Raw genomic sequence first — 27,371 nt, 5'->3', positions numbered from 1 at the left:
ATCTGCCTTGAATAGAGGCTATTCCTGTCCGAGGGAGGGGGCATATCACCAGTCTTAGATCCTTCTGAGCTTGAGATCTGCCAGGACCCACGAAGGGCCAGACCAAATGATTTTGTGGGCCTTAAACGGCCCCCGGGCCTGATGTTCCCCACCCCTGCTCTACAGGCTCCCATGCAGTTCTTTGGGGAATAATGGATGTTGATTGCAAGTGACAAACTAGGTTGGGGTCGCAGCATAATAAAGAATAAAATGAGGTTGCAGGTTGATAGGATGGTTAATGCAAAGCAAAGGGAAGCCTGAGTGACCAGAACAACTTTCTTTTGTTTTTCAGTGACAAGTGCTGATTTCTGGCAATGGAAAACGGACTCTGCTGAAGGGGAATGGCAGCTGAACATGTCTGTCTTGACTGAAAAGCTAATGTGCAGCATGACCAAGTCAATAACGGCTTTTGCATTGTCCACGTCAAAGCAGCTGCTCAATAACTCAGCACTGTTAACAGGGCCTTCTGCCACTTCTGGCCTTTATCAACTTTTGGTCTGAAAACAAAGCCCAGTAAAATTCCCAGCATTAGCATTCCAGTGAAGATAGCTGCTTAGGAAAGCAATATGGTCAGAGAAGAAAACACATAGGCCTCTGTTCTTTGTTAGCGGACCAAATCAAGTGGAATATATCATGCCTCACAGAGTATTGTTGTTTCTGCAATTGCTCTGTGAGAGACAATGTGTGTGAGAGAGGGAAAGTATTGCTTGGAGTGATCACTGCGTGAGTTGATGCATTATTACCCTGATGGCAAAAGAAATATTGTGCCACTGTGTCACATACATGTTTTCTTCACCACCACTCATACACGTAACCTTTTACCATGCACTCCAATCTAGCAAGGGAGGCATCTCAACAGAAGCAGGCTACTGCGTGTGGATCTCCTCAATGGATCTGGAAGCATATACCGTACACATCTGAAATTTCTCTTGCTGCACATGACAAAAGGGGCAGGAGTGATCATATGGCCACGACTGAAGTTAATTCTTAGCTTGCTCTCACAGTGGGAAACAATGGCTTGCCATTATATTTGAATAAAGGCAAAGAGAAGCAATACAGCCTCACATGATCAGAAACAGTGTGGTTAAGATTCAGATTTCTAGCTTCAGATTTTCAAGAGCATTCTGCTTATTTATTATGATGTAACATGTACTTGCCCTGACATAGATAGCCCAGGCTAGCCCTATCTTGTCAGATCTTGGAAGCTAAGCAAGGTCAGCCCTGGTTAGTTTTGGATGGGAGACCACCAAAGAATACCAGGATTGCTTCAGAGGCAGAAAATGGCAAACTACCTCTCAACAACTCTTGTCTTGAAAATCCCATGGGGTCACTGTAAGTCGGTTGTGACCTGATAGGGAAAAAAGCACACGCTTAATGTCACCCTCCCTCCAAGCTGGAGCAGACTGGCCATTTAATTTACAGGGAAATTTCCTGGTGGCCCACTACCCTAGAGGGCCACTAGTATCCAGGAGGAGTTAGAGCCAAGCCCCAGCAACTTTGCCAGTGTCTCAGGGCTCCTCTGACTTAGACCCTTCATCAGCAATGATCATTGGTGCCTGTTTATCAATTGTCTTCTCCTGCACACTGTTAGTGTGAGGGGAGAATGCAGTCGGTAAACATCTGAATGCATTGTTGGCCCCACTGAGCTGAGTGGCTTTGAAGCATTGGCTTGTCTACCACACAGGCCACTCAACTTGGCTTGCTCCACGGCCATTTTCGCTTCTCTGTCAACTCCTGCAGCAAGCTGAGTTTGTGATTCTCCAAAGTACTTCCCATGGCTCTTACATGTGACTTTCCTGAAACTGTATTTTACACCAGTATCCTGTACTCAATACAGCCTATCCATGGAGTCCATTCTGGAACTGTTAAAATAAAATACATTTCCCTACCTCTATTTTTAGTTTTACTTTACACTGTATCTGATGCAACTCTAGGAGATTTTTCTTCTTTTACCACTGGAGGGAGTAACAGTTACAAAGAAATGAAATTTCACATCATTTACATTACATTGAATCTTTTTCATATTTTGTTCCCATCTGTACCTATTACTTCAGACCAAACTGGCCCACCTGGGAGCTGGGGTGTCCTGGGCAAGATGCCCTCCAGTGGTCTCTCCCAATAAGTGAACAATCATGTCTCATTCTCTTCTGCTTCCTCTGCTCATGGACATATGTGCACACACAGACATCCTGTATTATTCTGAGTCATTACTCTGTAACCAAAAAATCTAACATAACCCTAGAGATTCTGTGATGCTGTAGGGGTCTCCAGGAAGAACCCCCATTTCCTAGCTAGAGAGCCTCTATGGGAAGCAACAGAGTGTAGCTCTCCTGATGCTTTCCTTTTGCATCCCTCCTATCAAGAAAAGGGAGGTCTTCTGTATCTCCAGACTACAGATATCAGTTTCCCTAGAGAAAATGATTGCTGGGAGGGTGGACTCCATGGCATGAGTTCCCTCCCCAGGCTTTTACCCCCCCCCCCAAATATCCAGGAATTTCCCAACCTGGAGTTAGCAACCCTAATCCACACACACACTCCCCACCCCAAGGTGCCCTCCTTATCAAGAAATAGGAGATTGTCATAGAAGTCCCAGTGACTTCAAAGGGGCCTCTGGCGTGTCCAAGATAAACCTCTGAACATAGAGCACCCAGGGATCTGGAGGCCACTTTTAGCTTTCTAGGCTACACCAATAATGTTTGCCTGGATTGGTGTTGCAGCAATCTGTTCCAGGCTGCCCTTTATCTATGGTAGAGGGGCATTTTCTCCTTTTGCCTAAAGTTTCACAGATGTTGGGAGGTGTCAGGAGCAGGCCATGAGGATGGTATGCGGTAGTGCGATTGTGCTGCTTCCAGGTGCTGTTGTGCTATTCTGTCCAAGGCCAGTCTATGAAGAGTCTTCATAGATTCTCATACTGTGGGAATCGCCAAGTACTCCTTCCTGCCTCCTGGAGGGGGGGAGGGTTGCCTGGGTAACCGGTTATCTTCTTTTGCTCTTCCATATATGCTGTGTACCTTGCCTTTGACCCTTACTAGTGTCCTTTTGAATATGGCTTCTGAAATCTGTCAATTCTACCCAATAAAACTGTTTTTGTGGATTGGTTGTCTGCTGAAGTCTGTTTAATGGGGCCGCAGAACTAGAGCTTACAGGAGGGGCTGTGGCTCAGTGGTAGAGCCTCTGCTTGGCATGCAGAAGGTCCCAGGTTCAATCCCCGGCATCTCCAGTTAAAGGGACTAGGCAAGTAGGGGTTGTGAAAGACCTCAGCCTGAGACCCTGGAGAGCTGCTGCCGGTCAGAGTAGACAAAACTGACTTTGATGGACCAAGGGTCTGATTCAGTATAAGGCAGCTTCATGTGTTCTCTTGGGGAGATTTGGAAGTTAGATATGGCCAGGTACTTGTAATGATTGGGGAAGGGCAGGAATCTTCCTGGATAGTCGTTGAGATATGGAGGAAATTGCTGGAATTGGCCCATTACATATTGTTTTGGAGATCTGGGTCGTTAGTTAGAATCAAATTATCTGGAGAGAGACTCTGAGGTTCTTGGGGGAAATTGCCATTGATTGAATCTTTGTTAGGGTGGCTACTTGCATGACTGATAGAGGAGCTGCCCCACATTCCTTTCTGCCTTAGCATGACTCAATGCCTTTTGCTTTCACCTTAATTCAAAGTCCATCTATTGTTTCTAGGCACAAACTGAGGTGTACACATGTACAGAAAAAGGGGGATAAGAGTACAGGTTCTCTTATGGATTAAAAATTGGTTAAATAACATGAAGCAAATATTAGGAATAAATGGACAGTTCTCACAATGAAGGGAAGTAAGCAGTGGGGTCCCCCAAGGATCAGTATTGGGGCCAATACTAATTGATTTGTTCTTAAATATCTAAAACTAGGGGTGAGTGGTGTAGTGGCCAAGTTGCACAAAATTATTCAGGAAGGTGAAAATCTAGGATGACTGTTAGAGGATCTCCAGAAATAGGATAATTGGGCAACAATGTGGCAAATGAAGTTCAGTGTCGGAAAGAGTAAGGAGATTCACACTGGAACAAATAATCCCAATTTCAAGTAAATGCTAATGGGATCTGAAGTTGCAGAGAGTGAGAGGGAAAATGATCTTGGGGTTGTAGTAGATAGCTCGATGAAAGTGTCAAGTCAGTGTGCTGCAGCAGAGAAAAAGGAACTCCCTGCCCCAGGATGTGGTAATGGCTGCCAACCTGGAAGGCTTTAAGAGGGGAGTGGACATGTTCATAGAGGATAGGGCTATTCATGGCTACTAGTAAAAATGGATACTAGTCTTGATGCATAACTATTCTCTCCAGGATCAGAGGAGCATGCCTATTGTTTTAGGCGCTGAGGAATGCAGGCAGGATCATGCTGCTGCAGGTGTCTTGTTTGTGGGCTTCCTAGAGGCACCTGGGTAGCCACTGTGTGAACAGACTGCTGGACTTGATGGACCTTGGTCTGATCCAGCATGGCTTATGTTCTTAAGGCAAACTCCATGTTGGGGATCATTAGGAAAGGGACTGAAAATAAAATGGCCAATATTATAATGTCCTGTATAGTTCTATGGTGCAGCCTCATTTGGAACACTGTGTACAGTTCTTGTAACTGTATCTTAAAAAGGACATCACAGAACTGGAAAAAGTACAGAAGAAGGCAACCAAGATGATTAGGGGGTTGGAGCACATTCCCTATGAGGAAAGGCTGAAGAGTATGGGACTTTTCAGTTTAGAAGAGATGACTAAGAGGGGACATGAAAGAGGTTTATAAAATTATGCAGGCAGTGGAGAGAGTTAACAAACAGAACTTTTTCTTCCTCTCTCAAAATATTAGAACTCAAGGTTATCCAATGAAGCTAATGGGCAGTAGATTCAGGGATTAGACAGATTCATGGTGACTAATGGGAGCCTCCACATTCAGGGCAGTAAACCTCTGAATACCACTGCCAGGAGGCAACATCAAGGAAAGGTCTCAGCCTCTATGCCCTTTTGCCGGACCTCCAGAGGAACTGTTTGTCCACTGTGTAAGACAGGATGCTGGACTAGAGGGACCACTGGTCTGATCCAGCAGGGCTCTTCTTATGTTCATGTTAGCTACTTCTTTTGTGTCCTTAGGAAAATCACTAAGCCATACAGGGTGAGAATAAGCTTATGTAGTTACAAGAAATGGAAAAAGACAGTCATGCTAGGAAAAGTTGAGGGCAGCAGGAAAAGAGGAAGACCCAACAAGAGATGGACTGACTCAAAGGAAGCCACAGCCCTCAATTTGCAAGATCTGAGCAAGACTGTCAAAGATAGGACATTTTGGAGGACTTTCATTCATAGGGTCGCCATGAGTCGGAAGCGACTTGACGGCACTTAACACACACAGTTAGAAGTATATCGCACCAAGTTCAAAGGGACTTATTCTCTTAAATGTGTTTAGGATTGCAGCTTCCTATACAGAATTTGAGCACAATTATACTGCCATTTTCAATAGCGATGGTTTAAGCATTACTTATCAACTGCTGAGAACAAATTCCCAGTTCTGTCTCGCAGTCCACTCTCTCACCTACTTTTTCAATACCAGAATTAGACTTGTTTTCATCCTTTTTGTCAGAATCTCAAAAACTATTACACTCGTACAAAAAATTAGCAGGCCTACTGCTGTATAAGCAGGTGGCAGCTGTGCCAGGAGTGCATTTTACCAGTGTTGACTGGTTAGCCAGTTGTGGCTAACTGCGGCTGCTTGGCATGCAGAAGGTCCCAGGTTCAATCCCCGGCATCTCCAGCTAAAGGGACTAGACACGTAGGTGATGTGAAAGACCTTAGAGAGACCCTGGAGAGCCACTGCCAGTCTGAGTAGACAATACTGACTTTGATGGACCAAGGGTCTGATTCAGTATAAGGCAGTTTTATGTCTTCACGTGTGTGGCCTTTCCTGGGCAGAAAAGATATGGTTGCTGTGGTACATGCGCTGGTCAGATTTAGATTGGATTATTCCAATGTGCTCTACTTGGGGCTGCCGTTGATAGGTGTTTGGAAACTTCAATGGGTACAGAATGTTGCAGCCAGGATGCTGACTGAAGCGGGCCTTTGCACCGCATCACTCCAGTCTCAGCCCACCTATACTGACTCCAAATTTATTTCTGGGCACAATGCAAGGTGCTGGTTTTCATCTTTAAAGACTTATCTGGTTTGGGACCAACATACCTGACCAATCGCCTACGCTCTTATGAACCCCCCCCCACTAGTCACAAGAAGCTGCCTTATACCGAATTAGCCTTGGAATGGAAAAATGATATGCCATACTTCTCAGACATACCGTATGTGTATAAGAACCACAGTCCAAAAATTCATAATATTGCAAATTCTCAACTTTAAGTATATACATTATTTTACATACGTTGAGTGGCTTGGAAGTCTATTTGTTTTAAAAATAAATATATCAAATTCAACACCAGGAAAGGGTGACATTGCGGGGATGGAACGGGAATAAACTTTCAACGGAAAGCGCCGCAATGGCGGACTACGCAGAAACACTGAAACGACAGAAAGAACGCAAGTCTTGGGCGCATGCGCAGCATATCCCGCCGCAGCCCGACCTTTGGACTGTGATTGGTCGGTGGAATTCGATCGTTCTAGAGAGCGTGGGGTGGGGGACGTTTCCGGCGCGGCGCTGTGACGTAGCCTCTGGGTGCCGAGGTGTCCGGCGGTCGGCTGGGCAAGGCGGGTTGTGGGAGATGGCGGAGTATCTGGCCTCCATCTTCGGCACCGAGAAAGACAAGTGAGTGGCGGTTTCCCCCGCCTTCCAAGGGCCGAGATCCTGTTCTACAGAAGGGACGGCGGGCGGGCGGGCGGGCGGGGATGGGGGCGGCCTCCGACAACGGCCTGGTGGGGGTGGGGTGGGGGCGTCAGGCATAACAATAGTTTCCCACGAGGAGCCTGTTCTCTCTTGCGGCCCGCGGACAAGTGTGGGGGGGCGGGGCGGGGAGGGCTTGCTTTCCTCCCTCCTGCCCACAGAAACCCTCAGGCGCGCGGGCCTTGCGGGCCCCCTTGTTCGCGTTGCAGCTGCTTGGCGGCTCCCTCGTGCGGACTTCAGCGGCGCTCCCGGTTAGAATTTGCCGGCGCGCGCACGCGCACACCCTCCCCTCCCCCCCCCCGTCTGGAAAAAAGAAACCGCGCGGCAGGCGGCGCTCACGACGGGCGCGCGCGTTCCCTTCCGGGGGAAAAAAAAGGCGCTAATGGCGGCGGCAGCGGCGACTTCCGCTTCTCTCCCCCCCTCCCCCACCTGCTCCGTTGCTGCTTTCCTTGCCCCTTATCTAGTCTCTTGCTCACTCCCGCAATAAAAAAAAAGAAAGTGTTTCCCCTCCGTTCTCCACAATCCATTAGATTATAACGAAGCAGAGAGGACTGTAAACTTTCCCCGCATATGCCAGTGCATGTTATTCCCCACATATTCCCCTTTGGGGCGACGTGCATATTTGGACAGACTTCTACTTGGCCCCGGGTTGAGGGCAAAAACTGCAGTGCACCATAAAAACTCCACCTATTAGCATGGTATATATGTTAATAACGTTACAAAAAATCGTGGGGCAGCGTATATCTTTCTTCTCTAGTTTATCCTACCTTATAAGGGAATCTTAGGTGGGACAGTGGCTTGCTGAAGATCACCCACTGAGGTACATGGCTGGTACCATTGAAACTCGGGAATTGAAACTCGGTCTTCTACAGTTCAATCCTAAAGAGGCATTCTTAAAATCTTATTCCAGTGTATGCAGTGGGAGTTTGGGGGGGCTTCAAGTCACAGCTGACCTATGGTGACCTCTTATGGGGTCTTCAAGGCAAAAGACATTCAGAAGTGGTTTGCAATTGCCTGCCTCTGTGTAGCAACCCTAGACTTCAGGTACTAACTAGGGCTGACCCTCCTTAGCTTCCAAGATATGCTGAGATTGGGCTAGCCTGGACTATCCAGATCAGGGCTCAGTGGGGATTACTCTCAGGAAAATGTCCTTAGGATTTCACTGCTGGTCTTGGTATGATTGAGACTTGCGGATCACACTAGGAGCTCATAATGATGTTGTGCCGAGCAAGTCTAAATGTACCTATTTACATATAAAAATGCAAGTGGCATCATATACAAGCGTTGGTTTAATGGCTTGTACTTACGTTGATAATTTATTATTTTAATTGTAAACTGCCATGAGCAAGACTGCAAAGAGGTGGCGTAAAAATCTAAGTCAATAAAATTCTCATTCATGTTTGGCAACATGTTGATACACATGTATGCCCAGGCCCAAGCTGAGGAAGATGGAAAGAATGTCCTGCATAGTGACCATTGCAGATTCAGGTCAAGCGACTCTGGGTCCAGTGCATGAGAATCACTCTAACTTTGTCTCTTCTGTTTTCTCCCTCAAAATATGAAAGTAGTAAAATATGGTTATAAGGCAGAGCTATTTGGTGTAATAGATTTAGGTAGATCAATATGCTGTTAGAGGGAGTTTGGGGAATAAACAGTGTGCAGACTGCAAGTAATATTAAATTGTATTTATGGATTGAAAAGTACTTCCCCACTAAGCAAGTTTCTAAAGAACACTAAACTACTAAGAAAAAAGGATCTTTCTGAAGTGACAGTGTAAATTCTGAACTGTCACAACTGTCACTGAACTGCAGGATCTAGCAAATGCTGGTTATCCCATATTTAAAACATGGCATTTCTAGGCTTACAAGTAGGGTAGAAGTAGAAAAGGGCAAGAGTCCAGTAGCACCTTAAAGACTAACAAAAATATTTTCTGGTAGGGTATGAGCTTTCGTGAGCCACAGCTCACTTCTTCAGATGGTCTGAAGAAGTGAGCTGTGGCTCACGAAAGCTCATACCTTACCAGAAAATATTTTTGTTAGTCTTTAAGGTGCTACTGGACTCTTGCCCTTTTCTACTACTGCAGACAGACTAACACGGCTACCCACTGTGAAGTAGGGTAGAAGTATGATTATGCCCCTTATGAGGTTGCAATTTACTATCTAAAAACTCTGTGTTGAATTGTATGGTTCCTTTCAACTAAGTTGATTGTTCGCGTCCTGGAGGAAGGTTTCCTCGATCAGAAAATGTCACTCTCCCTTAAAAGATGTCTTTCTCCATTGAATGAATATTTATCAGAAAGGAGTCATAGGATCCAACCACAGAGCTTATCTATCAGAGATAGAAGTACCATCTTGTTAAATTTACCTACATTTTAAATTGAAAGAATCTAGATGTTTTAGATCAGGGAAAAGGAAATTAACCCCAAATATTTATTTGGGCTTTAATTTACTATGGCTTGCAGTCTACACCATTCTGGATTCAGAGATGACAATATGTTAAGACAACTGATATACATTAAAATAGTTATTCCTGAAATAAGTAATATAATTTACAGCTGTGAAATGCTGGTTTAATAGACCACAGGTTCCAGTAGGAACATCTTGGGGACTGCTAGAATAATTATATTTTGACAAGTCTGTGATGAACAGGTTTATTATGAAGGTGTTGTATAATCAGTACTAGTTTGTAAGGGTCCTTGGTTCTTGTTAGAGCATGAGCTTTGAATGTAGAAGGTGCCCAGTTCAATCCCTTGCAGCTCCAGTTCAAGGACCTCAGGTAGCAGGTGTTGGTGAAGATTTTTCTGTGCTAGAGGCCTTGGAGATCCATCTCAGACACTATTGAACTAGATGATTCACTGTAATTCCTATAACTCAATAGAACGCTGCACTAATCAAGAACAGTTTCTGTGAGGTGTAGAGAAAACGTTATTGAGTTTGTCGATTCTAAAATGCTTTAGACTTAGGTATCAAAACCAATACGTTAATCACTTGTGCAGTATATAGCTGGTAATTTAGTCTTCCTTACTAGATAAGAACATAAAAGCCCTGCTGGATCAGAGCAGTGGTCCATCTAGTCCAGCATGCATTTCGGAAAGCAGCTAGCCAGTTGCTCTGGAGGGTCAGCAAACAGTGGTACCAATCTTAGTAGCCATTGATTGACCTATCCTCCATAAATGTATGTAACTTTTAAAGCCATCTGCACTTGTGGCTATCACATCTGCTGGCAGTGAATTCCACAATTTAATTACCTGTTGAGTAAAAAACCGTTTCCTCTCATCTCTTCTGAGCCTATTGTGCATTAGTTTCATTAGGTGTCCCTGAGTTCTAGTGTTATGGGAGAGGGAGAAAATCCATTTTCTCCAACCCATGCATAATTTTATAAACTCTGTCTTGTCCCCTGACCCATTTTTTTTTAGACTGAAATGGTTCAGACTCTCCACTCTTTCCTAATAAAAAGGTTCTCCAACTCCTTAATCATCTTGGATGCCTTCTGTACTTTTCCCACCTCTGCAGTATCCTTTTTAAGATATGGCAGCCCAAACTGTACACGGTGGTCCAATTAAGGCTGCATCATAGTTGTATAAAAGGGCATTATAATATTGGCAAGTTGATTTTCCCTCCTTTTTCTAATAATTACTTGCGTGTCCAAATTATGGGGTTTGTAGTTTGTGCAGATGCGGTTGGTTTGGTTACAGTTAATGCAGGTCTTTGCTACTCTGCGTTTAGAATCAAGGATGGAATTTGCAATGGCAGGAAATTTTTCACTGCTTCGAACCACATTAAAAATCATGATATCTCTAGTCATTTTCAGTTTGGGTCAAAGGGTTGGTTAGTAGTAGCATTTCAGTTTGTTACACAGGTAAGTATAAATCCAGATTTAAGTGCAGTGTATTTTAGAATTTAGACATGTAAATTTATACTTTAAACCTTATTGAGACATTGCCTCCCCCTCTGTAATCCCTTCTGTGAAAGAAGAGTGAGTGAGTGAGGAAGCAAGAGTAGTGCGTGCCTCTTACAGACAGGCCTGTGATATTATTTGAATTCAATCTTCATGATAGCTTCTAAAATGCAAATAAATTTAAATCTTGAAGGTATCTTTTTTGCTAAATTAAACTGGTCTGATTTCCACTGCTGGAAACATCAGCTACCGAGTTGCCTTATTTTTGGAATTCGCAGAAGGGAAAATTTTGGACTGGAAAGAGAAAAGCTACATATTTAATGAATATTTGATGCAACACAAAGCACAGGATGTGCTCATAATTAAATCCTTCACTTACAACAATAATCATATTTCTGGATAATTTTGCCTAATAGCAGCCTCATTGCACTGCTTGGAAAACATGTAATTTTATTTTGCCAGTTTGAATACATACAATGATCTTGTTGTTTTTGCTTTCAGAGTCAACTGTTCTTTTTATTTCAAAATTGGAGCATGTCGTCATGGAGACCGGTGTTCTCGACTTCACAATAAACCAACATTTAGCCAGGTTTGTATTATTTTTCTGTCTGTGAAACTGCCACACACAACTGCTAATGTAGGCATAACTTTCAGAGCTTCAGATCTGTTGATATAAAACTTCCAAATCTCTAAAAGTTTGTTTATAGATTTATCTTGAGGTTGCCATTTATTTATCCCACCTGCCTTTTAAAAGTCTTTTCACCTTTAATGGTTACAGGAAATGTTTCCCTACGTTCACCAGGATTAGAGGTCAGCCAGTGATAACCTTTGGTGTGATATTCTGCTTTAGTGATATTTGGTATGGCAAATAGTTAATTCTCTGCGCTGCACCTAACTCTGTTGGTACAGATGTATAGGGTTGTTGTTGTTCTTTAAGTGTGGTCAAAATCTTCAATTTTTTACCTAATAAAAGAATTCTGTGAAATGACACAAAAGACAAAATCCCAACTCATTTTCCTGCAATAACAAACTTTATTCAGAAAACTTAGCTGCCTCTCCAGAAACTTACTCTAGTTGGCTAGCAAAGTTAAAAGTAAAACAATCTTAAAAGCAACATAAGAATAATAAAAACAGTATTCAGTAGATTAAAATGATATTTATAATGCACTCCACTGACTAGAAGAAGGCTGTAAAAACAGTTTTAAAAAGTTAAAAGCCCTGGTAAAAAATGGTTTGGCACCTAAAGGACAGTAAAGTAGGTGCTAGATGAGCCTAAAGTGAGAGGGCATTCCAAAGGCCAGGTGTCACCACTAGAAAATACTGTTTCTATAATTCTGAAATATCACTTCTCAAAAGGCACAGGATAGTTTTTAAAGTGTGATTTGTCGAGTTCGTAGCTGACCATTTTCAAGTGAATGAAGGTTTGTAAATTAATGCTTATTGATTTTGCTTCATTGCTTTTTAGAATGAATAAATTAGTATATAACCAAGCATTTACACATTTAAGCTGGTTGTGATGAAAGTTAAATTTTTAATGTTGCTTCCAGCTCTTTGTAAGGATCACTAATTGTGACTAGAGGGTTTTATTCCCTCTGGATGTGGAATCACAGAACTTCTGTAGCTTTTTTCTGGCATTTTTTACTAATATGCTGGCCAGACCTGTCTCTTAATATACGTATCCCATTTATATATGCAGAAGGTTGTGCTAGCCTTCAGTCCAGATAACATGAAGCAGTTGAATTTGAGCTTATGGTGACCTATTGGCATAAAATCAAGTCGTTAGGCTTGTTGGGATGTTAAGACACTGAACAAACTATGGCTGTAACTTGTGATTATGATATCTGAGGGTTAGGGGATTGCTGTAGAGACTTTTGCTAGCTAACATGAACAAAGAATATTGAGAATAACAGTCAGTGGAAGCATTGTAAATCTGAAATAGTTTAGATAGCAGTTGTCCAGATACATGGCTATGGACTAGGTGTTAACTGGCTGGTTTTATAAAAAGAAACAGAGTCTGAAATTAGTGATTTCTTTTAATAAAGCAGTACGTTCAGTTTGAATGAAAGTTCATGCAAACTAACAGTATTTGAATAACTTTGAGCAGTTTACACTAATATGGACTTTAAAACTATGAGATGTTAGATTACTAACTTAAACATGGTTTGTTTTTTCAGACAACTTGATATTAAGAAGAACGATACAAATGTAAGGTTTCAAGTCTGCCTGGGCAAATTCTTCAAGTAGAAAGCACAAAGGCTGAAAGGATATGTCTTTAAAGATCTACAAAAAGTGGACACTTAGAAACTCATATTATTTAAACAGAAATTCCACCAAGAAAATGCTTCATAAGAGAAAGTGGGAGACATATTGCTTGTGGCTGTGACCTTTTGATATGATGGTGCTTTGTGCCGTGGGCTTTGTGCAGCACTTTTTATAAGCCTCTGTACTGAATGGGGTTAAAATTAGATTAAAATTAGAAATCTGCATTACAAAGTACATAAAGAGTGTATGACGAATTCCTCTTTGGGAAGTTGAACTAAGAATACGTCCTTAGATAAGCCAAATAGAGCGGCTTCTTGGTGAAATCAAGCACTGTTTTCATGATATGATTGTTTAATTGGTGTTTCAAGACACTGAGCAAATACCGAAGAGAAGAAAATAGCATACCACTTGAATAAAAAGGAGTATTAAGCTGTTCAGAAAAAGTTGTCTCTTTGCAATTGTCTTATTATATGCACAGCAGCCAGTAGAATTCCCCTTTTTATTTTTTTTTTCCCCGCAGACCATCTTGATTCAAAACATCTATCGTAATCCCCAAAACAGTGCACAGACGGCTGACGGCTCACACTGTAAGTCCCACAGTTGGAGAAATTTTTTTAAAGAATGGTGTTAAAGAGCCCATTCCTAAATATGAGAAAATCATGTTGGCTTCTGAGCTGCTGACATAAAGCTGTTGCAAACAGGACAAGTGACGGAACTCTTACATACTGATCAAGAATCTGTTAAATGCCTTTGGCTGTGCAAAAAGAGTGGTGGTCAGTAAGGACAAACTGACTGTTTCTTGGTTCAAAACCTTTTCTGTGAGGACACAAACACATGTTCCCTTTTTACCCTCTAAAAAGTAAGCACTGGGCATTTATCAAATGTCTTGATTTTTTTTTAATCCGAAGGTACAGGCATTTTTGCCATATACGGTAAGTTAAATTTGGGTTTGTTTCACCTTAAAATTCTTAGAGAATAGAGATTTCATGACATTATTATTGTGTGTTACAGCAGAGACTGATTCCTGACAATTTTATGTAATAGGGATATTTATTATTTAAGGTTCAAATAAAATTTTGCACTTGAGTATAAAAGCAGTTCTCAGGTGCTGTTCGCCATTTAAATAAATGCAATAATAAGTATTGTGAAATCTCTGTTTTTTAATGTTAGGGTGATTCAGAAGACTCACAAGTTGCGTGGCACATATTTCCCTTTTTGGGATAAATAACATTATCTCTTTCAGCACTGAGACTCAGCTAAAAGTCATCACCACAAGGAAACCAGTTTCTTGTTAAACTTATTTTCCATAATATAAAGTTGTTGCGTTTTGTATTTCAGACCATTGCCCTCTTGAACATTTACCGTAACCCTCAAAACTCTTCCCAGTCTGCTGACGGTTTGCGCTGTAAGTTCATACAAGTTCCTTCACTGGTTCCCTGGGCTTGATTGTCAGAGCTCAGTGTCAACTGAAGCTGGTCTACCATTTTTAGTTTAATGGAGCAAACTGACCACATTTAATTTAATTGCCTCAAGAATTTTTGTCCTGATTCTCCTTACGCCAAGAAATTTTATTTCTTCTGAAACTTTGGCTACCTCCCCTTTTTGCATATTTATATATAGCATATCTATATATGTTTTTTTAAAAGGACACTTTAAAAAGTATCCTTAAGCCACTGCTGTCAGTCCCATGCCTGCCACTAGTTCCCATCATTTCAGTGTTCTTGATATATATTTAATACTGTACTAGGTCATCAGCATATTTAATTCAAGCACCTTTCCAGCTGTGTAGATGTCAAAATCATTTGACATCTCTACATAAGGATACTTAAAATTAATTCCTTTCTTTTAAAATATGAAATTGTTAACTGGTGGTATTTTATATAGCATGGGGAGGGAGAATGTGATTATCTCAGACTGATAATTAATGCTTGTACAGTTCTGAATTGCAAAAATCTACTTGTCTACTGTACACCAGTAGAAGTGAATAAAAGATAAAGAACTGAGCTTGTGATTTGCTCTTGACACAGTTAAACAATGCAATGTTAGGGAATTCACAGTTATGCAAAATCTGTTTACAGTGCTGTTTCTCCTTGCACTGCTAAACAGTATGCATTTGTATGTCCTGCTCTGGGCATGGGCTAAAGTTTCCACCAATTTGGTAACTAAGGCATACTTGAACTGCATGGTCTTCAGTGGAGCTGTTTGATATTAATTTGCCAAGTGAATCACTGGCTTAAACAAATGTAATTACAGCAGCAAATCTTATTAAAAGTCATTTTACCCCTTCAAACATAGAGTTTAAAATATAATGTCAAATGTTAATTACGCTTAACAAACTAACAGCTTTTTGGCTGTTTGAACATGTTATGTTACAGAAAATTTGGCAAGCAAATATTTACATTGTTTAACTATTCTGTTTCCCAAGGATGTTCTCCAGTAGCATCAGTTGCAGCTAGTAATAGTTTTCTGGTGGTGTATTTAGCCTGATACTTCACCATCACTTAATTTGCTTTGCTTAGGGTTTTTTTTGCAGGAGAATGGTTGTATTAAGGTTCAGTATACTCACATATGGCAACAACAATCTTCCAGAAAACAAATTTTCAAATACTGCCACACAGTTTTGCTGTTGGCACATATATGAGAATATGGATAACTATGGGACTCTCTGTAGCAGATTTGGGAAATTTGGGATAATTTAATAGTTTTGAAAGCTTATAATGCAGTTTAGAAGGTTTTAAGAACACAATCTGTCAATATTTGGAGTGTAATTTGACATGTATCCCATTTTAATTATAGTGTACACACCAGTGTAGCCATAGTTTCACAGATATAGATCCAATTGTCTGGTTTTTTTCTTTGTTTTCATTGAATGAGTGGAAAAAGATGTATCAAAAAATCCATTTTCTCCCATCCTAGAATATTGCAGATTCCTGTTTGTAAAATATATTTATATGAAACAATGAAATGCTTTCCAAGGTCTACAGGATATGCTTTAAAGTTTTCCATTTGATTAGGCCTTTTATCAGATGGCCACAAATGAAACTAGTTTTGAAATTGCGTTAATGTGTTTTTAGCTGCTGCAGAACCATCAGTTTTTGCCGAACATATTGCTTTGAAATAAATAAAGCCTTCACCTGCTTTCATATGAAAAGGTGAACTAGTTGCTGGCAAATGCCAACTAAGGAAAGAAAGAAATAACTAAAATTGCATGATAAGCAAACTAGGGGAAAAAATCAACAATCTAGTTTAGCATTTTGAGGGAATAAAAATGTGTTAGCATAATAAAGGTATTCAGTAAATGTATGGTTTGTGAGCAGTTTTAATTACAAAAACAAATTTTAGTATATTTGCTTTTAAAATTAATAATTTTTTACTTGAAATTCTTTTATAGAATGTCTTACTGGCTCCTTATTTGATTCCTGGTAATTCAAAGGTGGTTACGAAAACCTACTGCGTTAAAATTAAGACAGCTGGAGCTAATCATCATCACATCAGTTTCTTTAGATTAAGCCAGTTTCTCATAAATTTGTTTGTTATAAAAGCTTTAAAAAACTGCTGTGATCTTTTTTCTTTAGGGACTTGCAGAATTGCTCATGGTTTACTCATAACGGTTAGCTGTGTATTACACATGTTTTACTCCAGTAGACGGCTTCTTCTGACATTTATCTAAATATTTTGTGATGTGCTCAGAGTCCTTTGTATAGTTATAGTTATAAGAGACTCTAACTAATATGACTTGGTATTTTCAGGTGCTGTGAGCGATGTTGAAATGCAGGAGCATTATGATGAATTCTTTGAGGTATGTTAAACCGAATAATGCGTTGAAAAGCTTTGTGTAAATGTGAACATAAGGTAACACTCATTGTAATAGAAATTAAAAGTTCTGAAGCTTCTCTTGAAGACAAAGGAAAACTAATGCAGGAGTGGTTTCAGTCTCACCTTCCAGTGTAAGGAACTGTTTTTAACACTTTGATAATGGTGTTCTGTTGCCACTTTATGGTACATAGAAGTAACATAGCATTAGATCCAAAATACAGGTAAAGAGCTCAGTAACTGAACATATCTATCTTCTGTACCCCACCCACCCACCCCCCACCGGTACTACCCATAAAGCTGCTTCTGGGAGTCAAGTGACTCTTAGAACAGCATAAAATACAGCGTGGGGAAATGCTGCTCAAGGGAAGGGGGGCAAGTGCAGGAACAGCCCCCCCCCCAAGCAGAAGTGCTTTCCATTTGTCCAAGGGCTAGTTTGGGCCCAGCCCATGGTCTCTTCAAGGAATACTTACAATTGGACAAGATAGATAGAAGCAGGAGGTGTGGAATGATAAAATAATGATGGATGTGCAGGTGGAAGAGTTCAGGAGGAAGCTTGCTGAAGAACTTGGGCTCTTCACTTGGTGTGATTTTGAGGAATGGCTTTAATCAAACACAAGAATTCTGAGCTGTAGCATCACCTAACAGATTACAATTAAGTTTTATTTTTAGATGTGAGGTAACAGTTACCTCAGCACTTAAATTAACCTCATGTTAAATTTGCAGTGAATAGCATCAATTTATATGCTTGCCTATAAACTACAAAAAGATCAAATTATTGTTGTGTGTGTTTTAAATTCAGGAGGTCTTTACAGAAATGGAGGAAAAATATGGTGAAGTAGAGGAAATGAATGTCTGTGATAATCTTGGCGATCATCTGGTTGGAAATGTATATGTTAAGGTACGATATAAAGACAAATCTGAGTGTGTTGATCAGAATGAAGATGTACTACATTGTGTATTTTAAAAAGTATGTGGAATGCTTGCATACCCAAACTATTCTATTGCATAAAGATGTAAATATTTTTAAATGCTAATCCAGTCAGCCCAACATGAAAAACAGAGAAAGTTCCTTTTTATTATTTTAAACTTTTGCTCTATGAAAAATAGACTTCTTTTTGTTCTTAGAGCACGTTTACCATAGTTTTGGATACTTAATCCTGAATTATTATCCTGGTCCAGCAAGGGAGAGCAATGTGGGAGTAGTACAATATTAGGGTCTGTGTTTGGATCCTCTAACCGAATTTTGCACATGTATTTCCAAGCTTTAGGCTGGGAAACTGTAGGAATGTACAGTTCCCATCCTGTACTTCAATCTACTGCATAGTAGCTATGCATTACAACTTGGGCACAGAAGACTATCCTTAGCGCTACAGACTAGTCAAGTATTTTATTATGAATATAAATTCTTTATACTTCCAACTCAGTATGGTTCATAATTGGAGCTGCTTGGTAAATGCTTTGAAATATGCCCTAGTTTTTCCTTGCAAATCATTTTGCAAAGAGGATGTTTTTTATTAAAATTCTTTCCATAATAAAATAAAACTCTAACAGACTCAAATGAAATGAAAGAATTTAAAGAGATATACAAAAAAAGTGGCTAGATCTATATTCACATATCAAAAGTATTAAATATGACTGTCTGTGGATTGATGCTGTTAAAACATGCTATTCATATTTGCTTAGAGAGGCAGAGCTTAATTAATATCTAGGGATGTTCTTGAGCTAATATGAAACTCAAAATGCCCTATTTTGTTTTGCTCAGGGATACCTGAAATGACTTAAAACAGTCCCAAAATACTGTGTGTGTGTAAAGTACCGTCAAGTCGCAGCCGACTTATGGCGACCCCCTTTTGGGGTTTTCATGGCAAGAGACTAACTGAGGTGGTTTGCCAGTGCCTTCCTCTGCACAGCAACCCTGGACTTCCTTGGTGGTTTCCCTTCCAAATGCTAACCAGGGCTGACCCTGCTTAGCTTCTGAGATCTGACGAGATCAGGCTAGCCTGGGCCATCCAGGTCAGGGCCCCAAAGTACTAGGAGCAACAAATTTATCTCCTGGAATTTTGGAAATGTTTAGGGTTTTAGGCTGACAGAAGGAGCTGTGACTGGGAGAAGGGAACATGCCTCAGCTGGTCCACAGCTCATCAGCTTCTTTAAATGCCCTTTAAAGGTTTCAGTAATGGCCCTTTAAAGTTGAAAGGGTGCTTAAAGGGGCGGACTCATTGCAGACCAGCTGCCTCAAGTAAACAACAGGATCAAGGAGGGAGGGAGATTGAGACAGAGCACTCCCCAGCTGGACTGTGGGGTCTCCATGGCCCTTTAAACCCTCTTTAAGGTTTAAAATCCACTGTGGTAGACCTGGCCTCCGGAGGCCATCTCCTTCTGCCTGTTCTCAATGGACTCAGAGGCCACATGTACACCCCATGGAGCCACTCAGACCTAATTTACTGGGCTTTTCTCTTCTTGTCCTTACTCAACACATGTAAGATTTTAATATGTGCATTAGTGTTAATTGTTATGCACCTTGCATAAAACATTATTTTTAAAAGTCAGTTGAAGTGAAAATTGAATATTTCTTCTACAAACTTTTAAATTTATTAAAACTACAAAATGAAAAATTTGCTTTTCTTAGTTTACTGTAGTATAAAAATTAGGATCCCATTCTGAAATATCCTGCTCTAATATCTTGATCTTTCTGTACAAATTCTGTTTATGGGAGAAAGTACTGAACTTTCTGGCACTGTTAAGGCCCCCGAAATCTCTTGCCAGCAATTCTGTTGCCTAGTTTTGTCTACATGCATGCTACATTTACCTGTCTGTGTGACTTGGGGGTCACACAACCTCATTTTCCCCTGCAAAGCTGAACTTGGGTGACTTCAGATGACCTGCTGATTTCTCTTGCAGCCATGTGGGTAGAAGTAATAGTACATTTCAGTCAGAACCTTGCTGAACTAAAAAGTGTACCTCATTCACCTATAATGCATTCATTCTCTTGTAGAGACTGCAAAATGTTCAGCTCTAAACAGTCACACTACACATAATACAATCTGAAGTATTTTAATAAAATTCTTATATCCTCTTGATGTAATACTTCCAAACCAACTCTTAGATTGGTTAAAACTTTGGCCTTTTATGCATGGTCTGTTTCCGCTGGATCTGCTGTTCTCTAACTGCATAGTATTCGCAGTCGAATTCTCAGAACACTATGCACAGGGGCTTATTCCCCCAAAAAAATTCAGAAGTGCCTTATGATCCATTATGCATCCCCAGCTAAAATACCAAGCTTCTGAACCACGCGGCAATCCCTCCCCCTGAAAACACTGCTTTGTAATTGGCTGTGGTGTATTTTTTTGAAATACATCACCAGTCCCCACCAGCCCTGCAGCAAGATTCTTTCATTTGATCTGTACCCAGTGGCCATTTTACATCCAAAGCATACAATGGTCTGGACAAACCCCCCTCCCGACTGATTTGTTTCTGTGTAACTCAATGCAGTGGTCATAAAAACATAAAACACTTGCATGATCATTTGTGACATTCATCATTCCATCGGTAGTCTTGCACTTGCAAAAAAAAAAAAGCTTTCATGCCTATAAGAGGAGGCTTATAAAGAGAGGGCAGCAAATGGACCTGCTCTGTTCCATCCTGCCGAGAACTGAAACTGACCCACACTTGCTGTGAAATTGACCAAATAAGCAGCCACATAGGTTGTTTGTGATTATTTCAGCTTTCTCTCTACTGTTTGATCTGAAACTGACCCACAGTCACTGTGAAACTGACCAAATAAGCAGCCTCATGGTATTCCAGCATTATTCGCTTGCTAGTGCATTTGATAATGGCTTCAAGGGGAGGGGTTGGATGAGGGAAACAGACATCAAGTATGCACAGGACCAACTTTCAATTTGGATCGAGGCAGACTTTAAACTCGCGGTAAAACAGCGTTCTGAAAGCATGGAGAAAATGCAAGGGGAGAGCAAGGTGACTTCCGAAGGTCGGAAAACACATGCACAATTAAAATGAAGCCCCGAAGTAGTCGGGGTGTGTGTGACCGCAACAGAAACAACCCATGCATAAAAGGCCATTGATCCTTTGCTTTGTAATGTTAGGAGAGTCCAAATTAGTATTTCACAATTTCTGTAAGAAATGTTAAGTTGGATGATTGTGTAGTCAATGTGTAGTCAAATCATACTATTTAATCAACCTGACTGGGCCAATGAGCTAATTTCCTAGATTCACAGTTAGCCCTGAAATCAGAAAGCTGCTTCAGGAATTTACACTGAACGTCAGTTCAGTTTCCATTGATACATAGAGGCATCATTTTTGTAAACATACCTTTTCAGTTTCGACGTGAAGAAGATGCAGAAAAGGCTGTGATTGATCTGAACAACCGCTGGTTTAATGGACAGCCAATTCATGCTGAGCTCTCCCCTGTGACAGACTTCAGAGAAGCTTGCTGCCGCCAATATGAAATGGGGTAATTAAACAGTTTTCTTGGGTGTGTGTTTTTCAGATTGTTTACTATGATAACATTTACAAAGTTGCTCCAGAGAGCAGAAATGCTATATCATTTTTGTTCTTGAAAACCTGCCAAATTACTTTTTTTTAGGGAGTGTACACGGGGAGGTTTCTGTAACTTTATGCATTTGAAACCCATTTCTCGAGAGTTGCGACGTGAGCTGTATGGCCGCCGCCGCAAGAAGTAAGTATCTATGTTTTGAAAGCTGTCAAGAGCGTTTTTAAAAACATTCATTTTCTCTTAGTTCTGGTTCAAGCAGCAATATTGATGTGATACTGAATATTATCACCTTCACTAATTTGTCTCTTGATGACGCTGTCTGTCTAAAGGTTGGCTGTTCAGCATTTGAAAAGTTGCTGTGCTATAGTGTTTCTGATGGAAGTTGCAGCCTAATTTTTTCCTGCACAGATGGTAAAGCCATAACTTTATGCTTGAAGAGCAGAAGTGTTACCAGAACTGACCTGTTGGTCCAATAAGCTATTCAGTTGTGGGACAGCAATTTTGATATTTATTACAACTGTTGCTTACTGTGCCTCACTTAGAGATCAGTACTGATAGTCCCTATAAACAATTAGGCCATATTCATGAAAATAACTTAAATATTGCTATTGGACAGAAATTACTAAATTAATAGCAGACAGACACTGTAAGAAACTGAGTCAGGGTGTTTTCATGTAGCAGTTGAGTATACAGATCAAAGATGGCAGGGAGCAAAATCAGACACACATATGTGATGAATTTCACAACACAGCTAATAGTAAAACAGGATTTCAAAGGACTGTCTCCATGTAAAGTCAAGATTGCTTGAAAAGTATGCCAGATTGCGTATTCTTGGTAAGAATGTTGACTTCTCAAGGCATGGAAGAAGGACTTAATGGCTTGGATCCTGCCTAGAATTTTTGCAGGCACAAGGAGTAGGGGTGATTTTTGCCAATAAACTCTCGCCTACAGTAGCCCTAAACAGCCTCCAAAATGCTGTTCCTGGGAATAATGAACCCTCCAGGAATAGGTTTGGCGGAAATTATCCTACAGGAAGGGAGAGTAGGTGAAACTTTCTACCCTCCTTGAACCCATGGAAATTTCTAGGAAGGGTCTAAGGCTACATAATATTAGCTGCTGTTGATTTCTTTAGAACCTGTTACCATACTAAAATCATGCATCTCACTTGTTTTCTAGCAGATAAGCACTTCTCTAAAAGTATTCCAGGTGTTTCGCTATTGGGGATCTTCTCCCTATGTTAAAACTATAGGGAGTTCTTTGTAGTTGTAACATCCTTAAATTGTATAGTGGATTTTTAAAATTATTATTCTAATTAATTAATTATTAATTATTTAATTTAATTATTATTTTAAAATGGGTGTGTGCGCGCGTATAAACAGAATATATGAGGATAAGAATACAGAAGAGAAAAAATGTTAATAAACAGATTAATAAGATGTTTTTTTAATTTCAGTATTTGTGCCATCACTGCCTACCTATTGAAACACCTTGCTCCTTGCACAATCTGAAACCATTTCTCATTGCATTCATCTTTTTCTGCCAGGCATAGATCCAGGTCAAGGTCTCGTGAGCGCCGCTCTAGATCTAGAGATCGTGGTCGTGGCGGAGGTGGAGGTGGCGGAGGTGGAGGTGGCGGAGGTGGAGGCCGAGAGCGTGATAGAAGGCGGTCAAGAGATCGTGAAAGATCAGGCCGATTCTGAGCCATGCCATTTCTACCTTGTCTGTTAAGAAAGTGTTGTAGTTACTTGACCAAACAAGTTCATAATGAAATTTTTTTTAAAAAAAGATGGGCTTCTGAATAAAAAGTTGTAGTGATACAGTTCTTTTTTGTTTTGTTTTGCATAACTGGTTTCTTATGGAATAATTATCATTTCTCTAACAAGTGACTGGGATAATAATTGCAATGTACTGTGGATCAGCCAGTTTCTGCATTTGTATAAGAATGAAATTGTTTGTGTATATAATGTAAAATATTGTATACCCTAACAATTTCATCCATATTCAACTACAAAATATATACATGAAAAATATACTTAAGCCATTTTAAGTTTCCTTCTTCTGTTGTTTTGTCTGCTTATTTAGGTTAGTTTAGTTACATCTAAAGGAAAGAACATTTCTTTAATCAATCAGAATGCTTAGTTGCATAAAAATGTATGCTTCTTTTGTTAATAAGAAATTTGTGCTCTGTGAATGTGGCATTTACAATAAATCCAATTTTTGACTTAAAGCCTATTCTCTAGGCTCTCCTGAGTAGTTTAGTTGCTACTGTACCAAATTTTACTTGTTTTTGTTTTGTTTACATGCAAAACCATTTTCGATGTTTTTCAAAAGTGGCATATGAAAGTGAAGGATGAGGGTTCTGTCTCATACCAAGCTAACATAGGAGTTGTCACCACCTTACTACAGCATGATTGTAAAAGTACTGCTGGAACAAGTCCTCTTTAGATTAATTGGACTTGATGTGGGTTCTTAAAAGGTAAAGGTAGTCCCCTGTGCAAGCACTGGGTAATTCCGGACCCATGGAGTGATGTCACATCCCGACGTTTACTAGGCAGACTTTGTTTATGGGGTGGTTTGCCAGTGCCTTCCCCAGTCATCTTCCCTTTACCCGCAGCAAGCTGGGTACTCATTTGACCGACCTCGGAAGGATGGAAGGCTGAGTCAATCTTGAGCCGGCTACCTGAAATCAACTTCCGTTGGGATTGGACTCAGGTTGTGGTCAGAGCTTGGACTGCAGTACTGCAGCTTACCACTCCGCCATGGGGCTCTTGGTGGGTTCTTAGCCTAGTCTTAAAAATAAGTTTGCAGCGTGATTAGCTGCCAACATATTTACTTCAGTAATCTGTGGAACAGCAGAATGAGGCTGGAACTAGGCATTACAGTAGTGGCGTGGCTGCTATCCAAACCAGCACTCCTACAATAACTATTTTCTCCCAGTTATATCTAATAATGCAAACACACGACACATCACCTTGATGCATTTCATTGGCTACTGCTTGTGGAAAACTAGAATGTCATGTAACACATTTTGTATTACTAGATGTTAGTGAGAATGAGGCAACTCAGGGCTTCCATTTTCAGCAGCAGCCACACATCCTCTGTGAGTTAAAATGACATGCTGTTTGTGTACTACAAATCAAAATTTGGCCCTTAGTAGGAAAAACAAATCCCTTTTAATATACAAATCCAATGCCTCTGTGACTGACATAATGCCTTTTTTACTAAGTGACAGGGACCCCAAGGCTACATTGTCAGTGGCAAGATTTGTTTCAGTCCTTATATCCCTCCAACACTAGATATATGCTGCTCAAGATCAATTGATCAAGGAGCTTCTAAGGGATAAAAGGAAAGGAAAAAAAAAAGGAAAAGCAAATTGTACTCCAATTCACAAAAGTTTCCCTCTTTGTTCACTGAGGGGAGGGGTCTTTACAGAAAGCACCGTTCATCTAAAAAGCTTAGCAATGACAGTGGCTGAAGACTTCAAACCTAAGACTTTCATGTAGCCAAGAGCCATAGATGCTATCAGTGCTGCTGCTTCTCAGTTGTATTTGCTGGTGCTTTCTTGGATTCTTGAGAATGCTTACATCATATATCGTGCCATTTTTTCTTCTTCTTCTGTCAATGTTCCTCAGTCCTAGTGAGTGCCTCAAGATTGGTGCATATGATGGCTTCACCTTCCGACATCCCCCCCCCCCCGGATATATAATAATCTGGATAGTCTGCATGGAACACTAATTCAGTTTACTCAAAACTAGGTTCCATTTAGTTGGGACAGTTCTAAACAAGAGTGTTCAGGGTGGCAGCCAATGTGTAACTGAATTCCTAGTATAGCAGTATTTTTTAAAATTGGCATTTTCAAATTAACATGTTGGTTTTAAACAGCATGTTTCAAATGCTTTAGAGTTGAGCCTACAGTTAATTATTGGTAGTTATTGCTGTCATGCCATACTGATTTGGCTTTAGTGGGTTTTATTTATAGGCTACTTTTCTCATTGTCTCAAGGCACATGTGCAGGCAAAGACGAAAAATCAATTTAATCTGCACACAGGGTGAGAAGCCGGGAACAGCTAGTTTTCTAGCAACTTTATTTAATCAATTTGGGTTTTCAATTGTAATAAATTTTGGTCCAAGTATTTGGTTGGTAGGCAGGTAAGTCCTGTAGTGGTATAGCTTTCCCTTGAAAATGGGACTATGCTCCATAATTTCTTAGATGACTGACAGTGCCACCCTAGATGGAATTTGATCTCCGTGGACTTAGAAGGAATTTAAATCTGTTTACAATTACTCTGTGGGTTACTGAAAGAAGCTTCATTTAACAGGTACTTTGAAAGAGAAAGATCTGACTCTTTCCCTTTACCCTCTGAACATAAACTGGTATTTTATGTACTTTAGAACTATGAATGACTTGGTTTCTCCTGGTTAGGGCCTATGATATACCAACAGTATCAAAATACTACCTTTCTAATAGCTTTTGTGACACCTATTAGAGGAAATGTTATCACTGATTAAAGTGGTAACCAATACAGTTTTTGAGCTTGAATCACTATTAAGCTTTAATGGAAGAAGTAAAACAAAACCATGGTTTTGAGGAAAACGGCCATTCCAATGAGGCTTGAAACAAGCAATAATGTTTAGTATTTAATATGTTTTTGTTGAGAAGTTAAATGTTAAACAATGGGGGTTACCGCATTATGTATTCCCAGCGATGTATTAAGAGTTTGAAAATGTTATAAAAAACATCGCTTTAAAAGAGTTTTTGGATACCACGACTAAAAAATGTAGTGACGTAACTCTGGAGTTATTAGTGCAAAAACTTACAAATTTTAAAATGCCCAGTACAATTAGTGGGGTTAAATTGTTTTTGTGCATGACTCAGTTGTTGTTTTTTACATGAGTTAATACTGTGTGTGCTTAATATGCTGTGTGAAGTGCCAAATGTGTGCCCTAAGTGTAGCTTAATCTTTGAAAAGTGGTAAACTGCAACTGAGGACAAATACTACTACTGGGGTTTCCATACATCTTTTTCTCCCATTGCTTAAATGTATACATGTGCCCGGGTTGCCACAAGCACAAATTGTAGGCCTTCACCTGATTAAATGTGTACACTTCTTTCATAGACATTATCCTCACAACAGCCCTGTGAGGTAGCTTGGGCAAAAAAATGACTGGGCCAGGGTCACCCCAGTATCAGGCTAAATTGGGATTTGATTCCTGATCTCTAGACCTAATCTAGCATTACACCACACTGGCTGTCACACCCTGCATGTGCTCTCTTCCACCAGGTTTGCCATTTGTCTGCTCTAAATCACTCCCCACTAAATTGCTATTAAAAATTCTTTTATAATGGAACTAAAAGACTGTCAGATTTGCACATCTTAAGTGATCATCATAAGGCTTTCAAGGTTATTACCTGAAAGTCCTCGGTTGGAATTTTTTTTAAATACAATGCCCTGGCTAACCTAAGCTCCCCAAAGGACCATCACCTCTTCTGATATGAAGCAAAGAGCCAGAGGAGGGAGGGGACTCCTCAGATTCCTCAAAAGTTCTTGCTTAAAATGGCAGGATGGTTACCAGAGGGAGTGTTTTGAAGAGATTAGTTTCTTATGTCAGAGGGATGTATGTTGGTTGAAGCGTATTCTTTTGGAGGCTGTGGTCTCTGACATGTTAATGTTGTGGTAACTGCATACTTGGTACATTTAGCATGTTTTTGTAAGTTGCCTTGGGCCCTTGTGGGATGAATGGCAGACAAAAATGAATTCTGTGAAAGATGGGACTCCTGTGGGTTTCCCCTGCTGCAAACAGTCTGAAATAAAGGGGCAGGAGTATTCGCTAACTAATCCTTAGAATGATGGTGGTGCAGTATGCAAAGATGAGCTGATACTTGGCATGATTTAGGACTTGTCAGCAAGGGTGCAATGATTCACTTTCCTTCTTGGTGGAAGTCTCTCAAAGTGTCTCACCCAAAATGGCCACGTATGTCCCGGAAGGTGCCAGAGAGGCATGCTGC

General features: G+C 40.5%; 1 protein-coding gene across 4 annotated transcripts; it reads left to right on the top strand.

Moving 5' to 3' along the window:
- Positions 1-6,680: 6,680 nt before the first annotated feature.
- On the top strand, positions 6,681-23,139 carry U2AF1 (U2 small nuclear RNA auxiliary factor 1). Of its 4 annotated transcripts, XM_056858577.1 has the most exons (9): positions 6,731-6,801; positions 11,275-11,362; positions 14,374-14,440; positions 16,785-16,834; positions 17,651-17,749; positions 21,189-21,322; positions 21,455-21,547; positions 22,908-22,978; positions 23,009-23,139. In XM_056858577.1, exons 1-9 carry the CDS (start codon positions 6,758-6,760, stop codon positions 23,062-23,064), a joined length of 702 nt encoding a protein of 233 aa, XP_056714555.1. In that variant the 5' UTR covers positions 6,731-6,757; the 3' UTR covers positions 23,065-23,139. The 4 variants fall into 4 exon arrangements, with proteins under 4 accessions (XP_056714554.1, XP_056714555.1, XP_056714553.1 ...); XM_056858576.1 differs by having other exon boundaries at positions 6,681-6,801; positions 22,908-23,139; XM_056858575.1 differs by lacking the exon at positions 14,374-14,440 and adding an exon at positions 13,556-13,622 and having other exon boundaries at positions 6,732-6,801; positions 22,908-23,139.
- The last annotated feature ends 4,232 nt before the right edge of the window (positions 23,140-27,371 follow it).

Source organism: Euleptes europaea, chromosome 12 (assembly GCF_029931775.1).
Source record: "Euleptes europaea isolate rEulEur1 chromosome 12, rEulEur1.hap1, whole genome shotgun sequence".
NCBI classification, from domain to species: Eukaryota; Metazoa; Chordata; class Lepidosauria; order Squamata; family Sphaerodactylidae; genus Euleptes; species Euleptes europaea.
The sequence above is the reverse complement of the archived record's forward strand: the minus strand, read 5'-3'. Positions and strand labels throughout refer to the sequence as shown.